The sequence below is a fragment of the Corvus brachyrhynchos genome, unplaced genomic scaffold (assembly GCF_000691975.1).
Source record: "Corvus brachyrhynchos isolate BGI_N302 unplaced genomic scaffold, ASM69197v1 scaffold194, whole genome shotgun sequence".
NCBI classification, from domain to species: Eukaryota; Metazoa; Chordata; class Aves; order Passeriformes; family Corvidae; genus Corvus; species Corvus brachyrhynchos.
This window is the reverse complement of record NW_008237890.1, coordinates 1,147,117-1,170,588: the sequence shown is the minus strand read 5'-3', so window position 1 is coordinate 1,170,588 and position 23,472 is coordinate 1,147,117. Positions and strand designations below refer to the sequence as shown.

The 23,472-nt window shown below is 37.5% G+C and overlaps 1 protein-coding gene across 1 annotated transcript in view; it reads right to left on the bottom strand.

The window, feature by feature from the left end:
* The window catches only part of UHRF2 (ubiquitin like with PHD and ring finger domains 2), a 79,199-nt gene that overhangs the window by 10,804 nt on the left and 44,923 nt on the right, over positions 1-23,472 (bottom strand). Inside the window, exons 6-10 of the mRNA XM_017732784.1 lie at positions 21,643-21,752; positions 12,728-12,914; positions 9,581-9,704; positions 9,090-9,197; positions 5,501-5,605 (exon numbers count right to left, since the gene is read on the bottom strand). Of these exons, the coding sequence (XP_017588273.1) occupies positions 5,501-5,605; positions 9,090-9,197; positions 9,581-9,704; positions 12,728-12,914; positions 21,643-21,752 (634 nt within the window). The remainder of the gene's footprint in view (positions 1-5,500; positions 5,606-9,089; positions 9,198-9,580; positions 9,705-12,727; positions 12,915-21,642; positions 21,753-23,472) is intronic.

Genomic DNA, 23,472 nt, shown 5'->3' with positions numbered 1-23,472 from the left:
TCAAGTTACAAGGATCTTTCAACATCCTCCAACGTACGGAAGACTCACTGCTGCTTTATTCTCTAGATGAACTATACTCTTTTACTTCATATCAGATACATTACAAAAAAAAAAACAAAAAAGAGATTTCAGGGAACAAACACACAGTTTCTAGATCTGAAGGAAAATGACAGAGATCTTGTCATTGATCTGAGCTGGATGAAGAGAAATGGGAGGACATTTGATATAATCTCTGATATAAGAGCAACTCTCAAACAGGAGAGGAAGAAAGCTCAGAAGAACTCAAAAGTGCTTGTAGAGAAGAAAATCAAAAATGGCAAGAGTAAGTGATGTACAGACCCAGTGTCTAAAGAATGGAATAAAGGTGGATATGAATGTGCCCATGACAAGCAGAAATGAAACAGGGACACTGGTACTCCAGAGACTTCATGGGAGACCTAGAGTACCTACTTCCATAGGGCTTATGGTGTTTTACTTTTGAAGTGAAGTACGACAAGAATATTCACAGCTTATTATTTGGGATGACTGGAGAGTAATGACTCACTAAAACAGTTTCTCAACAGCTCTGAGTTCTATCTATAGATAATACAGGATCTTCCTACCACCTACAACAACTTTCAACTGAGAGCCAGTATGAGACTGGTAAAGCTATTTTTGTCTCAAGAGGATCAGAAAGCAGAACTGAAGACAATGCTTCAAACAGTTAAAGAAAACATATGGCAAAAGGAATTACTGATGTCTTATGTTCTTCTTGGACAAACAAAATAGCTGTCAAAAAGCCTATCAAAACAATTTTATCTTTTCCCTTCCCTTCTTCCTACATTCTCCCCATTTTCTTACCTTAAAATATGTATTTCTGCCATTTCTCTTCTGCTTTCCAGAGCTTAATTCCACTTCCTTGGAACTTTCAAGAGCTAGTAAGTATTTTGTCATCCTGTCTTCTCTTAACACCTTTTGTATGCCCTTTTTTCTTATGTTGTGTCCATAAAGTTATTTCTTAACTATCCTGTTTGCAAACTTTGATCATATGAGAGATCAAATGAACTTCAGCCACAGTAGCATTGACCCAGTATCTCATACTGAGGTGCATGAGTGGAAGACAAGCCTGAAGCTCTAGTACTACAAGCCAGTCAGCCTCAGACAGCCAGTACAGACAGTCAGTTGTAATAAATCATACTCCACTATCCACTGTTGTTATATAATCAGTTTTAAGTCTAACAAAGAAATAATGTAGAATGAAAAAAGCAAGATTTTGAATTCCATTGAATCATTTGACCACATTATTTCTATGGATTGCTTTTATGCACCAGCTGACAGGCACATTAGCTACTTCAAGTTACTAGAATATCAACTATCTCAAGAGAGCTCTCAATCATTTTCTCTTTCCATTAACACCTCTGCTATTATGCTCAGATTTCAAAGTTTGGTTCCAACAGATAAAGCAAAAATTGTATTTCTCAGTAATAGGATATTACAAACTCAATCAGATTTTCTAGATGAGTTCCAACCCTCAGTCTGAACAACAAAAAAATGTCTTATTGGCTTTCTTGATACAAGAAATCCCCAAATATCATCACTTCATCAATCCCACATCAGCTTGACCTCAGCAAAATGTAATGAATAAAAGCTGAGTTTGATTATATGATAAAGCAAAATAAAAAAGCACTAAACCTTTTTAAAGGAAGTTATTAAATCCAAGTCAAATATTAACTATCAAGCAATTACCTTTGAAACCGAATCATGTCATCATTCATCTCCATTAAACTCTGTATGCATAAAGTGCTGAGAGAATTGGTCTATCTGCCCACTGTGTGATTTATTTTTGAAAATTTCATGGTTTAACACTGCAGTAAAAGGTGCCAATTGAAAAGGAAGGGCTAAACTACAAATTTCATTTGTAAATCAATAAAAATCCCTTGCATTAAGTGCAGAGCCTGAATACATCATAATTTTTCTTTCTGAGTCTTCCTCAGAATCACCCCTGACAGCAAGAACCTGGCAGTGTCATGGCACATTCCACCACAATGAAAACATTTCACCATTTTAGTGTTGACTAATCTACATATCTGAACAGTAAGAAAGTCAGCTTCAATGCAGGAAACAGCAGAAGGTGGCTAACTGGTGATGGATGCAGGGCAACATCTTAAAAAATCAAGGTCCTAGTTAACCACTGTATGTGAATTCCTTTCTGAGGTTTTTCTTACTCCTTTCCATGTAGTGTCCAAAAATGGCGGATTACCAGGCTTTTAAAACGAACATAAATATGTAAACAATTCAGGCTACTCAGTGTGGATTAATTATCTTTCATTCCATTAAAAATCTGTTCTGATTTTGAACCAGGTTCACCAAAGACAGAGAGCCTTTTCAGGTCAAAGACACTTTCCTGTAGCAGGAGTTTACTTAGGAGATACAACAGCTCTTAGATGCAGCATTTTTTAATTACGGTAATCTTTGGCTCTTGGGTGGAGATCCAAAATTGATTGGCTTTTTGAGGGAAAAAAATCCTGCAATCTGTATGACTAATTTAATTAGCCTACTATAATTATAGTTAAAGTAACACATGGAAAATCTAAAAGACATGCATTTTGTATTAGACATTAATTTCATTAAGTGGTTTGTGAATGCTACATTCCAGGCACTGAATGGGTTTGGTATAAAATATCAACAAACCTAAACAATGACTATATTGCTTGGGGTCCCTTTTGAGTCATTAGAGTCATTATCGTCTCAGAATCTTTTATGAGAGGATGCAACTGCTCACACCAAGTATTATTCTCCAAAGAGATTCTGAATCTCAGTTCAAGATTTCCCATATGATTCTATGTGCAACAACACTTACAGAAGAAACAATTTTTGTTTGGATTAAATTAGAGCACACCACACAATTAATTTACCATCTTTACAACACTACCTCTACCCAGCAGAAACATGAATCTTGAAACTTTTGACAATAAGCAGCAGTTTCAACCTGATACATAAAAACAGGGACACAAAATAAGAGGCCAAGTTTTCAACATGGAAGTTAGACTTCTCCAGCTGCTTGATTTAATGAACAGACAAATCAGCATACGTTCATCATGAACTCTGTGATTGCACAATCAGTGCTAATGTCCAGTATCTAGTCTTTAAATGTTAGTCTGCTCTGAAACAATTCTTAAATTACAAATTACTAAAAGACTTCTCAATTTCTTCAGCTAATGTTCCTATTATTACTATCAAAACAATACCAGGAGATCAGCAATATTAACATATTCAAAAAAAAAGCTAACTATGGGTAAGCTATGTAATACGTCACTAGAATTCAAAGTTACACATTTTCAGGAGAGAGATTAATGTGCAAATATTTTATATGCATGTAATTAGAAATGAGGATAAAGCTTCATGTGCAAAACAATTTCACCCACTGCTCATTTTGTTAGCTATGACTGTACCTGTTCTCAATCTTGAGGGTACATCTGACAGAACTGATAAAACTTGTTATTAAGGAGCACTCCAATACATCCAGAACATCCCAAATTCAGCAAAACTGGAGATAATTCTGGGTCTCCAGTATTTTAAGTTTCTAAAGGCATGGCATAAAAATGTCATGATCTGAAAGCTAGACAGTGAACTCTGTTTCCTGCAATGCATTTTTGCAATTACTTTACCTGAGTGTGGCTTTGTTGATTTAAAGCAATAAGAAGCACATTAAGATGGCACACACCATCGGTGTGCATAAATAGTACATAAAGTTTATAAGCATACAGTATAACACTCCTCCAAAATGAATTTATTTCTCACTTTTATAAAAACTGACACACAAGTACTTTTGTTGTACCATTGAAATTCAAGTAAGAGTCATCTCTCTTTTTGGTACTCACACAATAAAATGAATAGATGTTAGCAGAGATTTTTACCTGTATCTTTTATTTAAAAGTTTCACTTCTCAAGTTGATTAGATACTGTGCTCAGGATACTTAAAAGTACAAAACTCGATTTTTCTGTGTATATTCTTACAGGAATTTAATCTCAACCTTTTCCAAAAAACCAGGAAAAATTAAAGTAAATTGGAAAATAAAATCTGGCATGTGAAAGAAGAAGAGAATAAAAACTAATTTCAATAGTGTAACTGGGAAAAAAAATCCCTTGTATTATTAGTTTAGAAAACAGAAAAACACTGACATTCATATAAGTTTTTAGGGAATTTTCTGCAACACTTCTCTCCTACTATGCCTTTTCAAAATTATTTATGTCTTTCAGACTATGACAGTACTTAGGTGTCTACAAAACCACAGTCACAACATCACTTAGGTGAACTGAAAAGACATGCAAAGAATCCAGTTAAGCTCAGTAAATATTTTGAATTGAATAATTACCACCTCAGAAATAAGGGGACATCAGTATCACTAAAAAGAATAAAACAGGAGTCTGCAGCATCCCAGCACAGCAGATACAACTACTGTGCAACAGTGTTCTTAGGGTCCACGAGCTTGGCCCAGGATAGACGCTAAGGACACCATATCCAAACACCAAGTACCTCCTCATGCCACTTGTTCAAATAGAGACACACACTCCTTCAGAGGCAAAACTCTGCAGCAGCAGCAGCAGCAGCTGGTAGATGCTGTTGGCAAAGAATATGTTACACTCTAATGCAATTTCATTCATATGCTTTTTTTTTTCTTCATTGCCCTTTTTCTTGTGTTTGATAGTTACGCGTGTGTTAAAAAAACCAGGTTGCTTACTGCATTATCCTTCACCTGATCCATGATTCAAAATTCCACCTGATGAACCGGAACTGCAGGAAGGGATGGACCTTGTGTAAACATTACTTAATGGAAGAAAACAGTAATCTCTTCACAAAAAAATGTTGGTCAATACCAGGAGATGAAAACTGAAAGCAGTTACTGTTTTGTTTAGCAGCATAATTGCTTTTGTTGCTCTACTTAGAAGTTAACACCAAACTAGAATTCTTTCCCAGCACATTTAGTGCTCATAATACAAGACGGTGAGACTTTGCTAAGAAGTTCTGAAAGTGCTCATTAGCAGGAGCCAAGAACTTTCAAAACTTCCTAGTATCAAGTAATTCATATCTTTTATTCTTGTGCATTAAAATAAATGTATCACATATTTAGAAATACTGTTTGGAATGTAATTAAATCGTGACAAAAGCAGAACATAAAGCGTATTATTTGCATATAATTACACGATCAGATTTTATATTACGCTCAATTTAAACTCCAAAAGTATACTGAAATGTAACTACCCTAAACAATGTCAAATCCAGCAGTAACTGATGTTTTTCTTTAATGCAAATCTGAGCATAAGCATTCTTTAAGATTCGCTAAGATTTTTCTCTCCAAAACACTAAGAACTACTTAATTTATCAGTAGTAGCTATTTTTTTCCACAGTCACATCTGCCTAAACATTAGTTTTAAACAACAAATATAACTGCGTATTTACAGACATTGATACATTTGATGCAGGAGAACAGCAAGACCATTGCTCGCATGAATGACATACCACTTCATCTTCAAATCCCCCAGCTAGTACGAGTGAGTAAGCTCCATCATTACTGCGTCCATGGATTCCACCAACATGGGGCCTGTGAACACCTGCTTCACTCACCTGCGAACAGAAAAAAGCCAGTTTCCAGCATTTTTTTCAAAGACCAAGTCACCTACAACCACTTTTAACAATCAATTTTCTGCTTAAAATATTCTACAGAGGTTTCTGTGTCAACAGTTAATGCAAGACTGCTATTAAAGGTGGGAACTCCACTGTTTATTCCGTAAGAAAAGCTGAAAGTAAGAACACCGAGGAAATCAGCAGGATAATGTAGGACAGTGGTGACAGTGGAAGACGTAAAGACACACTTTCTTTCTTGGGAAAAATCTCCAAGTTTTTTTTTCCATAAGCAATACCTAAAACTGTACTCACTGATATACTCCATTTGCACAGTCATTTAGAACAATTCAAAGCAGAAGGAGGTCTGCCAGTTTGGTAACATTTTACAATTTTTAATCAAGGAAGATCCCAGTGTAAACATCATTTTGTCAGGGACTTTTAAGGTAACACTCTAAATGTAACCAGTGGAGAGGAATATTATCACACTGCCCAAGGAAAAAGAAGAGGCCGCTGCAGCACTATATGGATCACAGACTAGTTCTCCAACCAGGATAACTCTCTGGCAGTAAATGTTCAAGTCATCTGCAACCTGACCACCTGAAAGCTGCAGCTGTAGCATAATCTGGCAACATCATTAGTCTGCTGGATCATCTCTCCCACAAAAACTTACTTAATAATGATTTCAAACTACTGATTATTAAAAAAAAACCCCACAAACAACCTTTACAAATAAAAAGAGACTATATATTAAATTATGCATTTTCTCAGTATATTATGCAAAAAATACTATTGATAGAATGAAGGATTCCAGCACAAAACCAATTACACTACTTTCTACCTTCATCTTTTCTTTCAGACCTTGATTTTGCCTGTTTTTCTCGTTCTGCTTCTCACACTCCTGAGCTCCTTTTCTCAGCCTACACTTCCAAACAACTTTCAAGGAAGTCTATATTCTTCTGCTGTAATCCTGACATTTCATAACACAATACATCGAAGATCCAGCTAGTAAAAAATGCAGTTTTAAACAACAGATTAGAGCTGTGCAGAGTATGAAAACTAGGCAAGGACACAATAATACTTCCTTGCACAATTTCTCAGGATTCAGCTGTCTGTGGCTGACTTCCTGTACTATTTAAAACTTTTGGATTCATAGTATTGACGAGATAGAAGAGTTCAAGTAGTACCACTTGTCATATGAACTAGTACCACTTTCAGTCACTTTGGAGTGGACAGCTGATGTTTTTGTCACGATCACTTTACAAAATTTGACATCACAAATTTGTAAATTTGTCATTACAAATTGTCCCACTTTTTTTATACTGTACATCATTTTGTAGTCATCTACACCCCACAAAATTTTCAACATTTTCCAGATGAATGAAAACAATTCCATTCCTTTAATCATCCTGATTGCTGTTCATAATAATGTATTTTATTCTCCTGACCTTTCATTTAATGATAATTTAGTATTTGATTTATTTTTCTGTTCACTATTGGGTATTAAAATGACATATTTTTCAGAATTAGCTATTAGAATATCTCTTTGCTAAATAACAAGAAGAAGAAGTAGCTGAAAGCCAGTTACTAATAACATACTTGGAACTGTTCCCAGTCCCATGTTTACTATCCACAACAGCTTAGCACTTTCCCTTAGCTTTATCAGCTATTTGCCAATTTTTCCAGACCATTTGTGAGTATGCTGAATAAAAAGGCCCCACTATTGTGCTCCTCTTTCCTGTTGTATCAAACATCCTTTAATTGATTCCTCCCTCCCTTCTTTTCATTTCCAGGTTTTATCAATTAAATCTAGGTTTCTGGTAGGTGATTCACCCCCAAGATGAGCTGTGGTAAATAATTCATGGCAAAGATGGTCTTCAGATGCTCTGAAACATTGCTCCAGAAGCAATATTTAGTCAATTTCCTTCTAGGGAAAAGAGAGTTTGTGTCATTAAAAAAACGATGCAAATCAGAAATAAAGAAGTCTTTAAATTCTCATACAGTCTCTAAATTCTCATAGATTTGCTAAGACAAACTATTTTCTCATGAAAAAGACTATGAGAAAAAAAAAGGTTTTTTTCTACATAGAAAGCATTTCAATTTTTTTTTTAATGACAAAATATTTAATTTGTACCCAAAATAAATGAATTATGCATAAATGGTAGTTGTCTTTTGATATCTAGTCCATACATATATATATATATATATAAAAATTTCTTTGATCGATTTTTTTGACAAAAGTAGCACTCTAATTCTGTTTGTTTTTCCTACCAGTACTAGAAATACCTGAAAAGCATTAGCTTTTGTCTTACCAATAGAATTCCTAGCAAAAAGGTAATTCCAATTACCATTGAAGCAGTGAAAATAAATATTGATTGTGATACTTCGAGTTTGCCTAAGTGATTTTAGAAAGTTCTCTTACTTACTAGACTTTACATAATCTGGCAGCCAACAAAAAGAAAGCAAATGATGATAAGTTCATGAAACAAATCAGAAGAGGCTTTTAATTTTTGGCTTGCCCCTCCTCAAGCGGTTTAAAAACCCCTGGTTTTATTCTTCCAAATATGACAGAAAACATTCAGTTACAGTCATTTACACATGCAAGGGACAAAGAACTAACAGATTTAGAAAACAAGGAAGTATGTATTTTCATGACTAAAAAAAACAATAAAAAAATGAAAGATAACCCAAAAATCATTGCAATTGGATCAGGCTGGGGAAAAAGGGAGGAAGCTTGTCGCTTGCTGGACATTGTGAAACCACAAAAAAATCAGTACTGGCACAAAATGAAGCTGTTCCCTCCTCCCTGCTTTGTTTTTTCCTGCCCCGTTGAGTATTGGCACTGTGCTTACATAACCAAAATGTGAAAAGGACTGGGAAAATTAGCCCCCATTCTACTGTATACAGGATTGTTTGTCTTCCAGTTTTCTACCAACCTAGTTTACTACAGAGCCTAAGGAGTATTTGAAACAGAAAACGAGACAGTTCAAAAAATCACCAAAAGCTGAATACACAGTGAATTTCAGTAGCAGCACAGACTTACAGTGTAAGCTGTCTAAGCTGTTCATCAGCCTAAAAGCAGATTTGGACATACACTACATATGACCAAAAACACCTACAGAGCCCATTCACAGTGATACCACATAATGTTTTCAAAATCTGCAGTCTACACCCCCTGCATGGGATAATCAGTTCATGTGAAGAAAACTCTTCAGAAAATACTTAACTCTATTCACTAAGTATCCCACTTAAAATGTGAAATACGTTTATCATAATTCCAACAGACTTTCTATTAAGTTGTATGGTAAAATCAGTACAGTTCAGCCTTCGCTACTATTGGCATCACTTCCAATATTGGAATCATAATGTATTTGCTTTACTCAGTCCTGGTGAAAATGGCAATTGTCAGTTTAAATTTATTTAGTGCCTAACCCATTCATTATTATTCCTACTTTCTTCAACTACAGCTAATACTGGAACAACATACCTGAACTCTGAATTTCCAGGTTGTCCCAACAGGAACACCAGGTATAGGCCCATAATGATTTGAAGGAACAATAGTGCATTCCTTAGTGCGACCAACACAGGCCATGCCCTAAAAATACATCAGACAAAATGAATCAGTATTACAATATTGAAGACTATTTGCAAATTCAATGCAGAGATCATGAAATCTGTATATTATAGCAAACACATACTTTAAAATATGTTAACAATTGTTAAAAGGAATTAAGTCATATGTGGTTATGGGTTTTGGAGGGGAATTTGGGGTTGTCTTTCTTTTTGTTTTTACATCTGGTCACCTTAATAATCCTTCCACTGCTTTAACTGCCAGTAGACAGTGGGCAGGATTAAACATTGTCTTGTTGTCTGTACAACCCAGTACTGAATTTTGTGTAGTGCATATGTAAGCAGAATTATAGATGTAGCACATACATGAACAATCAGAGTAACAGCTATTTCTAAAACACACTCTACCTTTCCCCAGTCTCTCTGGCTTTCAGTACTGGCAGATGGCATCTTTGCTTTCTTTTTACTCTGTTTGAGCTTTTCTCCAGCCTTTACAACTTCATTAGAATCATTTTTGCAGGAAGGACAATACCTAAAAAAAGGTTTTAGTAAATCCTCAATTAACTTTGTAATAATGGCAATACATTTTTTGTAGCCAAAAGAGTGTCCATTTGTTTATTTTGACTGAACGTTTCAAGCTAGCAAGCATACACCAGTCTTAAGCAGCTGAAGCCTACGGCTTAAAAAATGAACTCAACATGAACAAATACTGTCAACTTTTTTTAAAAAAGGGATTTTCAGTATCTTTAAAGATAGAGTGCTAGCGGCAAAACATATAACTATTTTTTCTGACATGATACATGAGCGGTCCCCATGTCTCCTGTATTCTCTCTTCATTTAGTCCTCCTTCACTTATATCATGTAAAGGAGAAAATAGCTGAGATTAGAGTATGCTGCTAACCACTACTTATGGTCTGTTTCTACGTCCTGCCCAGTCTTATTTTTTGCTGGTAGTGCAACAAATTTCACTGCAGACTGCTGAATATCATGTAGAGCCAAGACATGACATAATGTGTATAGAAACACACAAACACACTCACTCCACAGTGAGGCCATTTGGAATATAATGTTGTGGCCTACTCCAACTAACACAAATCCATTCAGGTAGGAAAGTAGAGATACTAGTACACAGTGACTACAGTAGTGAGAGAAAAGGAGTACAGTGGTCCTTCTGCTGTTTCCAGTAACATTCTAATCCCACTCCAGGAACATCAATACAAAGGCACGTCCATGTTTCTGGCTCCCATAGGCTAGGTTTGGACCATACACCATTAGAAGAGGAAGCCTGATCTACACTAACATTGATAATCTAGTTCAGATAATAACAACTGTTACTACTACTACTACTACTACTACTTGTAGTAGTAGTAGCAGTAGTACTTCGACTGTTTTGGATTTATTAAGTTGTGTATGTGGATATGAATAGAAGAATTAATGATTAATGTCCACAGGAATAGATTTCACTATCTCAGGAAAGGTGTTGAACCATTAAAACAATGAAGCCATGTAGATTAAAATAAATAATCATGTAAGATGCTGAAATTATCTGACACTATGACTTTGAGGAGTATTACAGCTGCTTACAGAAAAAGCGCATGCAACAACCAATTAGAAGAACAAATATGACATAATGCAAATTCACAAGGTGAATTAACTAGGTGAGTTCACACAGTGAATTCCCTGTTTCTCGATAGGATAAAAATATTACCTTAATATCTTTTAAACTGAATCTTGTATGGAATATTAAATACTGTTTCACATACAGAGTGACTTAATCTCCACAAGAAAAATTTACCCTTTCCCAAACTGAAGGCTTAAATCCTGAAGAGAGTTTGCCACATTTTACATTCTAAAAACATGAAATGGAAGTATTTCCAATTCTAAAGCAAACTGTTCATATATCAAGAATCAGACAGCCATGATTCTTTGCTAGTATGCAAAAAGAATGGAGGGCACGAACTTCTTCTTTGGTAGGAGATGCTGCTTTGCCTAGTGCAAAAGCATTTCTACATAATGACAAGCATTGAGACAGCACAAGGCTGGTGACACTAAGCATCCTGAAACTGGTTCACGTAAGCCAGGTCCATAACTGTACCTCTACCATCCTGTGACTTCATCCACAGATGCACCTATGGACTTACATGTAGAGATCTTAAGACTCCTATTGTTAGTTACAAAGCAAACAAAAACAAGGTAAAAAGCTTGATAGCCATTTTCCCATGAATTTTAATTATATGAATTAAACTTCTGGAAATTCGTAATTTGGAGAATGAATGAAGACTGGCTCTGGAGAGGAGGAGGTGTTTGTGATCAAAAGGCTCACCATGACCCAGCAATGTGCACTCACAGCCCAGAAAGCCAACCCACCAATCCTGGGCTGCATCCAAAGCAGTGTGGGCAGCAGGTCAAGGGAGGTGATTCTCCCCCTCTACTCTGGTCTTGTGAGACCCCACCTGCAGTGCTGCATCCGGCCCTGGGGCACCCAACACAAGAAAGATGTGGACCTGTTGGAAAGAGTCCATAGAAGGGCCACTGAGTTGATCAGAGGGCTGGAGCACCTCTGCCTTGAAGACAGGCTGAGAGACTTGGGGCTGTTCAGTATGGAGAAAAGGCTTCAGGAAGACCTTATAGCACCTTCTAGCTAGTTTAGATTTTAGTAAGAAATTCTTTCATGTGAGGATAGTTGCCCCAGAAAACAGGCAGACCATCAGGTACCAACCAATAAACATTATGGAATCCAGTGAGGTGTAAGAGATTGAGTTATTCATTTACAGAGAACATTAAAACTTCCAAAAGACTTACACAGATTTTTACATAAAATATAATCACAAGGTTCAAAGAGATTCCATGTAATGTATTCATAGACATCTTAGATATTTAATGAAGTCTATATAATGGAAAACTTTCTTAGAATAAAATTCTACTTATTACTCAGCTATAAAGTATTAGAATCTCAAGTAAGTCGTAGACAGGTGATAAATATGAACAGTATAAATTGTACACAGCTAATAAAGACATAAGAGTAAGTACATAAGACATGAAGAGTAGCAATGCAGTTGTCCTTCCATAGCATGAAAAATGAATGTAATAGAGGCAATGAAGAGCACAGGGGCATGAGCAGGGACAGAGGATGAAGGGGCAGAGAAGCATGAGCATAAGAGAATTGCTCAAGCAGTGAAGCTTTTAAAAAATGAAGAGGCTAAGGAACAACAACTGTCAATAAATACAGTCAGATCAGGTAATGTCACAGAAGATCATAATGATCATAATGAATAAAATGAACATACCAGTCTTGAAATTCCATAAGGTCATTACTACTATCCCTTGTGAATGATTTAAAAGAATTATCTTGACAGAAAACATAAGCCTTTTATTAAGTAGATGGATGAAAACACCCCAGAATTTAAAAACATCTTCAGCATTTTCTTTCATGAGGTGCAAATATCAAAAAGGTACCATGTATAGAATGTCAGTATAGGTAAGTAAATATATATTAAAAAAATGTCAGTATAGGTAAGTAAATATATATAAAAATATATAAGCTTGTATATTTACCAGTCTTCATCTTCTGGTATCTTGCTTAAGGGAGGGTTCAGGCAGTATATATGATAAGCCATATTACATTCATCACACAGGAGTTGCATGTGAGCATCCTGTTTGCCACCACACAAGTAACACGAACAAAACCGGCACTCCTTATCTGGATCAGCCCTACAGTGCTTGCATTCAGGGCCACTTTTTCCTGTCAAAAACAAAGAAACATCAAATGCCATGTATCTCAGAAAAGTGCATTACTGTATCTAAAGGAATAATTATTTCTGAACATGAACACTGCTCTCTTGAAAATGCTTTTTTTCTTACAATGAGGTAATTAACTATCTAGGTCTAACAAGATTTCTTCTGCTGTATAAACAAGCCATAAAGAAAATTACTAAAGAAAATTAATCAGCAGCTTCTCTTTATTTTCTCCTGTCCCCAAGATGCACCTGCATATTCTCCCTACAGGTGGAGCTTTGCTGCCTTTTGAAGCTGTACAGCTTACCAGTTCCTTGTAAGTCAGCTTGGATAATATAAGCAATAAAAGTAAATATTTCTTTCAGGAGTTTATTCTTGAATAGAAATACAAGGTGGATCCTTGATGCATCCAGAGGAGTTCTGGAAACTTTACTGTTTTTCCTAGCTATACCAAGAAGGAAATTTATGACTAAGAGTTTTGCAGAAATCCAACCCCCCTTCTGCTGAAGAAAAGCATGCCCTCCCAACTGAATGGACTTTACAGAGAAACTCATCAACACAGTTGTAAGTTATCAGTGTAAATTCTCTGTGGAGAGAAACTCCAGACAAAGTTTTATAAGAAAGGGGGACTGGAATGCCAAGCATTGTGCTGTGTCTGCAGTCTTTCTGGAGGACCTTGAACAATACTTCCATCTTCAAAGGCAGAATGAGCTAGATTTTGAGTGGGAAGGGGATGGAGTTTTGATTAACAAAGAAAAGTCAGGGGCTCTTGATGAATTAATAACTGACAGGGGAACACCTGTGAAATGCCTAAAAAAACAAGAGTTTTTTTATCTAAAATGCTGACACAGTTGATAGCCCAGCTAAAATGTCTATACACTGGCATATGTAGCATGGGTAACAATCAGAAGAATTGGAAGTGACTGTGCAGATGGAAAGCTATGATCTAACCACAAACACTGAAACTTGGTGGGACAAATCATGTGACTGGAACACTCCAATTGATAGCTACAGACTGTTCAGAAGGGACAGGCAAGGAAGGAGGGGCAGGCAATTTGCCCTCTATGGACTGATTGCACAAACCTGTCTTTGAAAAACAGCAATGAACAGGTCAAGAGCTTGTGATCGAAAATCAGAGGCCAAACCAACAAAGGAAACCTCACGGTTTGTGTTTATTACCTGCCACCCAACTGAGGGGAGCCTGCTGACAAAACCTTCTTACTTCACCTGCAGGAAGCATCACTCTGGCAGGTTCTGATCCAGCTGCAGGGACTTCTCAGGACAGTCACCCTGACATCTGCTGGAAAAGCAGCTCGGCAAGATGTAAGCAGTCCAGGAGACTCTTGGAGAGCATCAAGGATAATTTCTTAACCCAGGTGACAGAGAAGTGTTACTGCATCTGTTGCTTACTGACACAGATTAACTAAAAGGTGAGGTCAGGACCAGTGGCAGCCTGGGCTGAAGCGATCATGCCCCAGTGGAATTCATGATCTCAAGCATTATGGGCCAAAGAAAGGTTAAAGTCAGTACCCTGAATTTTAGGAGCCTAAGCTTTAGTTGTTTAAGGAATTACTACATGGGACCCTCTGGAAAACTGCACTCAGGGAAAAAGGAGCAGAATAGAACTGTCAGATCTTTAAGGACATTTTTCTTAGAGCCCAAGAGCTCTCAAGTTCCACCAGTGAGCATTCAGGCAACGAAGGCAGGAGACCAGCATGGCTCAGCAAATACCCTGGCCAAAGTGAAACACAAGAAGGAAAAGCATAGGACATGGAATCAGGGACAGGTATCCCGGGAAGAAAAGAGAAGTGCTACCTGGTGTAGAGACAGGATTGGGAAAGCTAAGGTATAACTGGAGCTGAATTTGGCACGGGATACAAAGAATAGTAACAATGGCTTCTACAGGCATGTTGGTCAGAAATAGAAGATTAAAGAAAATGTACACACACAACCCCATCCTCCCCTCTGTTCCCCAAAATGGGACAGAACTAATGACAATCAACATGGAGAAGGTTGAGGTATGCAGCAATTTAGTTTGCCTCATTGTTCATTAGTAATCACTCTTCCCACATCTCTGAAGTCCCTGAACCTCAAGAGAGGAACTGGGGAATTGAAGTGTAAGAGAAGATCAGGTTCAAGATCATCTGAGAACCTGAGCATAGACAAGACCATGGGACCCAAGGAGATGCATCCCAGGGTCCTGAGAGAATTGGTGAATGTAGTTGTTAAGCCACTCTCCATCATATATAAAAAGTCACGGCAGTCACATCATGTCTGAAAATCCACAGCAGTCAGGGTAAGTTCTCAGTGACTGGAGAAAAAGGAGTATTTTTTTAAAAAGGCAAAAAGCAGGAACCCGGGAATTATTGACTAGTCAGTCTCATCTCAGTGCCCAGTAAGATCACAGAGCATAGACTCCTGGAAGACATGTCAAACCATGTGGAAGACAGAGGGCTGGTTAAAGACAAATAAAATGGCTTCACCAAGGGCAAATAGTGCCTGATTGGCACATTGGTCCTCTACCACGGACAGAATACATCAATTGTCAAAGGAGAACTACAGATGTCATTTACCTATCTGTAAGGCCTTTGATTTGGACCCTCACAATATTCTTAACATAAAGTCATAGAATTATAGAATACTGTGAGTGGGTAGGGATCCACAAGAATCAGTCACGTCCAACTCCTGGCCCTGCAGATGACATCCCAAGAATCCCACCATGTGTGCGAGAGCATTGTCCAAAAGCTCCTTGAATCCTTGCCAGGCTTGGTGCTGTGACCACTTTCCTGGGAAGCCTGTTCAAGCGTCCAGCCACCCCCTGGGTGAAGAACCTTCTCCTAATATCCAACCTAAACGTCCCCTGACACAGCTTCAGGCAATTTCCTCGTGTCCTGTCACTGGTCATCACAGAAAAGACATTGGTGTGTGCCCCTCCTCCTCCCCTCATGAGGAAGTTGTAGACTGTGATGACTGCCCTCAGTCTCCTCTTCTCCAGGCTGAACAGACCAAGTGACCTCAGCTGTTCTTTATACAGCTTCCCTTCAAGGCCCTTCACCATCTCTGTGGCCCTTGTTTGGGACACTCTTTAGCTTTATAGCTGTCTTACATTCTTGCTGCTAAACTGAAGAGAGATGGGTTTTATGAATGAAATGTTAAACGGATAAAGATTTAATTGGATGGCCACAGTTAAAGAGTGAATGGTCCATATCCAATGGTTCAATGTAAAAATGTAAACCATTAAGGAGCGGTGTTCTTCAAGGGTCATACTGGGAACACTATTATTTTCTACCTACATCAATGACATACACAGTGGAATTGACTGCACTCTCAACAAGGCTGTAGATGACACCAGGCTGAGCAGTGCAGTTCATCGCAGAATCATAGAATCAATAAAGTTTGAAAATACCTTTAAGATCATCAAGTCTGTCAACCTAGCACCACCATCATGTTCAGCATTAAATCATGTCCTCAAGTGCCATATCCACTCACCTTTACAACACTACCAGGGACTGTGATGCCACCACTTCACTGGGGAACTTGGCCTAATGCTTAATAACCCCTTCCATGAAGAAATTTTTCCTGATATCCAATCAATACTCTCAGGCACATGGTGTGACTCACTTCAGCACCTCAATGTCTTTCTTGGAGTGAGTGGCCCAGAACTGAATTCAAGGCGTGGCCTCACCAGTGCTGAGTACAGGGGGACAATCCCTGCCCTGGTCCTGCTGGCCACACTGTTGCTGATCCAGGCCAGGATGCCATTGGCCTTGGAGCTGCCTGGGGTTGTTGTGAACCAAGGGCAGAACCCAGCACTGGGCTTTGTTGAACCTCACACCACAGGCCCTGGCCCATGATCCAGCCTGTCCAGATCCTTCTGCAGAGCCCTCCTACCCTCCAGCAGGTCAACACTCCCACCCAACTTGGTGTCACCTGCAAACTGACTGATGGTGCACTCAATGCCCTCATCCAGGTCATCCATAAAGACATTAAACAGAACTGGCCCCAGTACTGAGCCCTGGGGAACACTGCTGGTGACCGGCCACCAGCTGGATGTAACTCCATCCACCACCACTCTCTGGGCCTGGCCATACAGACAGGTTTTTACCCTGTGAACAGTGTGTCTGTCTAAGCCATGAGCAGACAGTTCCTCCAGAAGAATGCTGTGGGAAATAGTATCAAAGGCTTTACTAAAGTCCAGGCAGATGACATGCACAGCCTTTCCCTCAACCACTAGGCGGGTCACCCTGTCATAGAAGATCAGGTTGGTCAAGCTGAACCTGCCTTTCACAAATCCCTGCTGGCTGGGCGTGATCCCCTAGTTGTCCTGCACATCATGTGTGATGATACTCGGGAAGATCTGCTCCATGACCTTGCCCAGCACTGAGGTCAGGCTGACAGGCCTGTAGTTCCCCGAATACTCCTTCCAACCACTGTTAGGACAGGTCCAGAGGAGGGCCATGAAAATTATCAGACGGCTGGAACATCTCTCCTAAGAAGAAAGGCTGAGAGAGATGGCTTTCTTCAGCCTGGGGAAGAGAAGGCTTCAGGGAGACCTTTTTGTGGGCTTTCAATACTTAAAGTGGGTTTATAAGAAAGATGGGGAAAGATTTTTTACCAAGACAGTAATGACAGGGAGCAACAACAATGACAACAAGGAACAGTTTTAAATTGAAAGAGACATGATTTAGACTGGATACAAGGAAGAAATTTTTTTACTGTGAGGGTGATGAGACACTGGCACAGGTTACCCTGAGAAGGTGTGAATGCCCCATCCCTGGAACCTTTCAGAGTAAGATTGAATAGGGCTTTGAGCAACCTGATTTAATGAAAGATATCCCTGCCCACAGCAAGGGGCTTGGACTAGAAGATCTTTAAAGGTCCCTTCCAACTAAACCATTCTATGATAAGAAGTGCTATATCAGAATGTTTGAATCATTGTTTTCAAGACAAAAAACTGAAGAATATAAAAAAATCACTGAAGAGGGAAGATTACCAGCTGCAAATAGAAGGTTTAGTGAGATGTACTAACTGGAAAACCTGAGAAATAAACATGTAAAGCTACCAGCAGTGACTATTTTGCAAAGTCTTAAAGGCAAAGGTACACTTAAATATATACTTCTAAAAAAGTGCCAAAATCTATGAGAATATTGCTTCTAGTAAAGCGTAGCCTAGCAGACTTATCACGCTACCCAAATGGAGGCAATCTTCTATTAGTTTGAGACTTCTCTCCCAAAGCTCATTTGAAGAGAAAGCAAAAATTTTACAAGTGTTGATGAACAAATCTGAGGGTTTTCCAGCACAGCTAGGTTAAACTCACAACCTGTGCAAGGTGTCAACACCAATTCAAGTCAGACTATGAAATCCCAGATAACTGTTAACTCCTTTGAAAAATTTTAGAAGTGATGACTGAGCACTCCCTAAGGAAACCGAAGAGTCTATCTCATCCAATAAATAACAGACAAAATGAAACTGCCTATTTTTCTGTATCTCTTAGCACCACAAATTGTTTAGGTCTATGTAATTAACTGGTTTCAGTTATGAAACCAGTTTCTTAGGTAAAAGGTTAGTAATTTTTTTTTCTTTTAATAGAAAAAGAGAAAAAAAGGTCTACATATTGTAGATCAGTTAAACAATATGTGAAGTTCTCAACTTTCTTCAATATACAAACTACAAACTGTCATTTTTGTGACATGACTATAATTTTTCACATTTGTGTTTTAACCATGTTGTAAGTCAAATGCACTAACTATAGCTGCACTGTTGGTCTCATGAAAACAGGTCTGTTCACCTCAGCCAACAATGCAGAGTTTAGTTGCATATATAATTTCATATTATCTTTTTTTTTGCAGGAAGAGTTATCACAGCACAAGTTTGCATTCTGATGGAAGTAATACATGTTGATACCCAGGTCTTATTTCCATGTTGTATATAAATATTTTTAAGATATTTACAAATATGTTGCTTCTTAGATTTTGTTAATTCTAGTATACTTTTCTAATAGGCTTAGCCTTACTCCTTTCCTCAGCTGTAGAATTTTATTTCCATTAATTAACTAGAAAATGACTACTTTATTTTTAATTGTAACTGCTAAATGTATAATGACATCACTTCACACATACAAAACCTGATTATTATGTGACCATGCTCAAGAAATAGGAGTTTTTCTGCAGTGACAGCCTACACTGTCTATTTGATGAAGATTATTTCCACAGCAGGCATTCTATCTTTTGACAAGGGCACGGAAAGTAGCTTAATATGGACAAAACTACAGTCAGTGCATTTTCTGATTGTGCTTACAACAATCTCATAGAATATTTAAGGTCAAATAATGGTTTTAATTTCATCTGCTGTTTTTGTAATAAAACTCTGCATATTTCCAGAGTATATAAGCTAAGGGAACTGTGTGTTTATAGATATGTGTATATATATTTAACCTCTTTTTAATACACAGTACAAATGGGGTTGCAAGTACAGTCCAGAAGGAAAGGCTACACTGGTGCTTATGGCATACAACTCAAGTGATGTACACTGTGCATGCTTGAATGAAGGCAAAACAGATGACCTGGCTGAAAAAACAGAATAATATGAACAGGGTTGTGTGGTGAGTGCTGGCTTCAGGAAAAAGAGCAGTTTTAGAAATAAGGATGAATTCCGAGATCAATTTATTTTTCATGATCACACTTTTAAAGGTTATATTTATGAATTATACTTATTTATGAAGGTTATAAACAATATGTTAAAATTAATAAGATTGGGACCAGGAACAAAATGGAATAAAACATACACAGAGGTGCAAATCTCTACACAGATGTCAATATTTGGGTAGTTTAAGCAAAGAGGTTACAAATAAAGAAACAACTATCAACATTGCAGGGAAGGAGCTATGATAGACAATGAAGATCTTGACTCTGAAACAATTAGTGTGGCAATGAGTGTACAAAGTATAGATTCACGAGGCCACCCCTCAAATCCTGTGTTCAGCTTTGGATCCCTCACTTCAAGAAGGACACTGAGGTGCTGGAGTATGTCCAGCATAGGCCAGTGAAGCTCGTGAAGGGTCTGGAGTACAAGTCCTATGAGGAGCAGCTCAGGGAGCTGCGTTGTTTAGCCCGGAGAAAAGAAGGCTCAGGTGACCTGAGACCTTATTGCTCCCTACAACTGTGTGAAAGGAGGTTGTAGGCAGGAGAAGGTCAGTCAAAAGGACAAGAGGAAACAGCCTGAAGTTGGGCTAGGGGAGGTTTCTTATTATTAAGAAAACTGCTTCACAGAAAGAATGGTCAAGCACTGAAAGAAGTTGCCCAGAGAAGTGATGGAATTACCACCCCTGGAAGTGTTCAAAAAACATGTAGATGTGGCACTTAGGGACATGATTTAGTGGTGGACTTGGCAGTGCTGGGTTAACAGTTGGACTTGATGGTCTTAAGGGCCTTTTGCAATCTAAATGATTCTATGATAAGTAAATACTCGTGTCAGATCAAATAGCACCGTTGTAGACAATTTTGTACAGTCAGCAATACGGTAATCACTCATTTCCTTGACACACACAATTTGAAAAATTAATTCACTACACAGCAGCTGCAGGGAAGAACTAAATGAATTGCAATAATTTTTTATGCCATTTAAAACACTGCATACTTGTAAAAGAAACAGTATGTAAATGCAAACCAGTATTTGTAGATTTTAAATTTTTTCACACTGCAATCTTTTTAAATCAAAACATGCTTTAAGATATGCAAACATCTTTTAATATGACCGAGAAAACATAAAACAGAATGAATAGTTTTCTTTTTTCATTTTTTAGTAATCTGAGGAAAGTAATTCTCAAATAATAAAAATGAATAATGACTTGAGAAATTGACATTTTTACTTTTAAGAATACCGCAGGGAATGGTATTTGCTCCTTTGAAGAATAGTGATTTTTTTTTTTTTTAGACAACAAATAAACATTACTCAGACTCCTTGTGCACTGAAAGCTACCTCCAAAGGTTCTGAAAAATTGCATGGAGTCAGGAATGTAATATATAATTATATCTAAAACCTACTTGCAGACCTGCAAGTTCAGTCTTCAGTGCTGCTATCACAAATATTTAGCACTCATGACTTTAATATTTCCAACTTAGGGTAAAATGTCACACTACTTTTTAGATAAACTGCTACTAACTCCTTACCATGTTTGTGGGGAGGTTAAGGAGGTCTGGCATAGTCATTTTTTTAGAAGGTCATGCAGGGTAAACTAATCCAAATATTAATTATCCCTTTTTTTTCATGGTACAACCAGCTTTAGAGCAAAGTTCCTTATCTTTTTTTTGTTTCCTGACATAATGACAGAGTTAAATTGCATTACTACAGACTAATTCTATCTTTGGCATTTATTAATTTATTAAAAGCTTAAATTACATGTCAGTTGCAATAGAAGTTTTGGTGACCTGAACACTTCTCTAGGAACTTAAATAAGACTGCAAATTCATTCTGCACTGTTTATTTAGAGCATTATCAGCTGTTTCCCTTTTTCACCACTTATGACTGATAGCACAAAGCTGTTACTAGTTTCTGAATATGTCAAGTAATACAGCCATCTTATAGTAACTATACTTTTAGAACAGAAGACTAAAAATGATTCAATGTTATTACTTTCCTGAACAGAAAACAATTACTACTACCTCTGCATGCTGATATTTTCTAAATAAACATCACTTAATTTGTACTTATATTCAAATAATTTAAAAAGCGCATACTTTTGAAATCTCCATCCCCAAATGTCAATGGATAGGCTCCTGGCTTTTCAATCTTGTACATTTCCTCTATAAAAAGGATTTTACAATCATTTATTGTGTCTTCTGGACCTCTGAAAAACAAAAAGAATAAAAAGTACATTCAACTTAGCTCCTCAGACCTAGATTCTATACTTTCTGAATCCTAAGATAAGTAACCTTTTTTTTTTTATCACTGATAGGATACTTTATTTCAATTAATACACAAAAATCAGTCCAGTGCTGTAACTCTTAAGAAAAAAAAAAAAACATATTTAGGGCTTGCTTAAAGAAAAGACTACTCCATCATCCTCAGACTGTCTGGCAGTTCAGCATATCTTTGACAGTTATCCACTATGGCTTAATTCCACTTCTAAAACCTGAAAATGTTTTTATTGGTCGAACACAGCAGACTACACAAAACCATATCCTGTGGAATACAGCATCTCAAACATTATAAAAGTGTAGTATCACAAACAAACCAGAAATGTAACCTATAAGGCAGATTAATACTTGTAACCCATAGAGCAAGAAAAGCACAGAAAGTGTAAAAAGCCCTTCTATAACTTTTAACTGTTTCTCAACTCTGGAAAGCCACATACAAGACTGTACTGAATTACATACTGTAGGTAGTCTTGCTAATGTCAGGTTTCACTGCAAAATCTCAGTGATTAGTAGTAAAAAATACTCCAAGACTCCACAACAATAATGCCAAAAGACTTCTAGAAAACAATTAGAAATTATATGTAAAGGTTTTAACCTATTCTTATTAAAATATATTTGTATCTACACAGATTCTAATTTAATGCAAACGTATCTAGGAAGAAATGGCCACAATGACACCAACAGTTGTGAAGCACTCCCTTTTCCTTCCTCCTTAGGATGCTATTATGCTCTCTTCAACTGCCTGTTCTCTTACCACTTTCAATTTACTACCTGATCTAAAAGTAAGCAGGAATTTTCAGTATAATACTGATGGATATCTCTAAGAACCAATCACAGAGGTGACTAGAACACCTTCGAAGAAAGCCAGCCAGGTGGCAGATCCCTATAAAAAAGTCTAGCAAAATGCAATTAGACTATAGACAGATAGGGAAACAGATACTAGATCCATATTCAATAAGGATAACTGCAACAACAGAACATCTCCAGAAACATCAGGCTTTGGTCTGGAATCTGTGGTTCCCTGCTCTACCTCTTTGCCTGCCCCCACCACTTCCTTTGTGCTGACTACCAGTTCTTGGACAATGACACATGATGACCTAACTAAGGCAGAAAAAAAACTAAGCCAGGGAAAAACCACAGGTAACAAACCACTTCTTCATGGCCCTGAGCACTGCAGTATTTAGGTCTCCATGGAACTGGGATTGAGAGGATTCTGTCAGTGTCTTGACTGACTAACTGCCTTCTAAGTGTACCAACAGCTGTTTACTTAAGCACCTGTATTTATTTTGACCCTTTTCCATCCCAGCAGTTTTTGGAGGAAAAACTTTCCCCATTACTGGTCACATGTATAAACAGCAAATGCTGGCAAATTTCAAATATTTAGGCTATTTGAACAGAATACACAAATGCTGCATCAATGAAAGTACATCCATCAGATGAAGAACTGTTTGCTTTCCTGAGGAGAAAAACCATGTATTTAGAATAAATTTAATTTGCACCCTATGCGGATAGTACTTTAAAGCAGTTCTGGTCATTGTGAGTAACACCTCTCAGATTTAGCATGCAAAGACACTTTGAATTACCCACAATATTCAGCAATTCACAATCAAAAAGGCACAGTACATTCAAATATAGAAGGGACAAGATGTA